Source organism: Passer montanus, unplaced genomic scaffold, assembly GCF_014805655.1.
Source record: "Passer montanus isolate IOZ18808 unplaced genomic scaffold, ASM1480565v1 scaffold277, whole genome shotgun sequence".
In the NCBI taxonomy this organism is placed as follows: Eukaryota; Metazoa; Chordata; class Aves; order Passeriformes; family Passeridae; genus Passer; species Passer montanus.
In genome coordinates, this window is record NW_024367450.1 from 1 (window position 1) to 1,965 (window position 1,965).

The 1,965-nt window shown below is 62.6% G+C and overlaps 1 protein-coding gene across 1 annotated transcript; it reads right to left on the minus strand.

Annotated features, from left to right (window-relative positions):
- Nucleotides 1–688: 688 nt before the first annotated feature.
- On the minus strand, nucleotides 689–1,821 carry LSM2 (LSM2 homolog, U6 small nuclear RNA and mRNA degradation associated). The gene is made up of 3 exons (XM_039713069.1): nucleotides 1,777–1,821; nucleotides 1,398–1,532; nucleotides 689–1,318 (listed from the first exon to the last, which is right to left on the minus strand). Exons 1-3 carry the CDS (start codon nucleotides 1,819–1,821, stop codon nucleotides 1,193–1,195), a joined length of 306 nt encoding a protein of 101 aa, XP_039569003.1. The 3' UTR covers nucleotides 689–1,192.
- Nucleotides 1,822–1,965: the final 144 nt, after the last annotated feature.

The window sequence follows — 1,965 nt, forward strand, 5'->3', positions numbered from 1 at the left end:
TTGGGGTTTTTTGGGGTTTTTTTTGGGGGTCCCGGGGCCTCCCCTCCCCCCACCGGTACCTGCGGCGGCGGCGGGCGGAGACACGTGGGGCGGAGCGCGCTGCGCATGCGCCGCGCCGCGCCGCGCTATTGGCTGGCTCTCCGGCCGAGGGGCGGGGCTTCCGGTGCCGCCGAGTTCATCCGGAAGGAGCGCCGCTGGCCGCAGCGCTCGGCGCCCCCTAGCGGCGCGGCGGTGCAGAACGCAGCGGGGGAAGGCGCCCGAAAATGCCGGAAATCACCCCAAAAAAAACCCCGAAAACAGCCCAAAAAACACCCGAAACCACACCAAAAAACTCCGAAAACAGCCCAAAACCCCACAAAATGACCTCAAGAACACCAAAATCGCCGCAAAACCACCCTAAAAACCCTCAAAATTGCCCCCAAAGCCACCCCAAAATCACTCCAAATCACCCCAAAACCATCCAGAATCACCCCAACCACCCCAAAACTGCCCCAAAATCACCCCAAAACCCATAAACCCCTCCCAAAATCCCCCAAACCACCCGAAACCACCCCAAATCAAGCCAAAAACTCCCCCAAAATCCACTCAAAACCCCCCAAATCCCCCCAAAATTCCCCAAAATCAACCTAAAAACCCCCAAAATCCCCAAATCCCCCCAAAATCCCCCAAAAGCGACCCCCACCCGGGGGGGGCGGGGCCTGGCGTTTATTGGGGACTCGAAAAGGGGCCGGGGACCCCCGGGCTGGGGAGGGGTCCCCGCGAATTTGGGGAGGGGTCCCCGGGCTTTTTGGGGAGACCCCCCCAGATTTTGGGGCGATTTCCCGGGGTTTTGGGTGACGTTCTCTGCAGGTTTTGGGGTGGAATCCCTCAGATTTTTGGGGTGATTCCCCCTGAATTTGGGGTGGGGTCCCCCCAAATTTTGGGGAGGGGTCCCCGGGGTTTTTGGGGTGATCCCTCTCACATTTTGGGGCGATCCCCCCCCATTTTTGGGGTGAATTCCCCGGGTTTTGGGGTGGATTCCGCCTGGATTTTGGGGAGGGGTCCCTGCAGATTTTGGGGTGATTTCCCCTGAATTTCGGGTGGGATCCCCCTAAAATTTGAGGAGGGGTCTCTGCAGATGTTGTTGACGATCCCCCGGGGGTTTTTGGGGTGATCCCCCCCGGTTTTGGGGCGGTTTCCCCCGTTTTTGGGGTCACTGCTTCTGCTGCAGCGCCTCCTTGCGCGCCGCGTCCTGCAGCAGCTGCGTGTCCACCTCGTCGGCAGGCAGCTGCACGTAGCGCACCACGGAGCCCCGGATGAAGCAGTTCTTCACCGACAGCTGGGGGATGGGGCTGTTTTGGGGCAGTTTTTGGGGTCCCCCCGGGTCAGTTTTGGGGCAGTTTCAGGGGTCCCGGGGCAGTTTTGGGGTGTGTTTGGGGGTCTCTCAGTTCTGGGGTGTGTTTGGGGGTCCCGAGCCCCCCTGACCTGAGGTCGTTCTTCAGCTCCACCACCACGTCCTTGCCCACCAGGGACTTGAAGAAGGAGTAGAACAGCTGGGGGGGCCCGGGGTGTCCCCTCCTTGTCCCCAAATGTCCCCAATGTCCCCCCAATGTCCCTCCACGTGTCCCCGGTGTCCCCAGGATACTCAATGTCCCCAATGTCCCCGTGTCCCCCCCATGTCCCCCAGGTGTCCCCTGTCCCCGTGCCAGTCCCGCGTCCCCTTCCTGTGTCCCCCCCACGTGTCCCTGTCCCCTCACGTGTCCCCTCCCACGCGGGGCCGGGCGGGACCGGGACAACCGGCCCTGTGTCACCCCTGTCACCTGTGTCACCTGTGCCACCCATGTCACCTGCCCCCTCGCCGGCCCTGCCACCTCCCTGTCACCAACCTGGCACCTGTGTCACCTCTGTCACCCCTGCCACCAGCCTGGCACCCCTGGGACCCCTGGCACCTCTGTCACCTGTGCCACCTGTGCCACCTGTGCCACC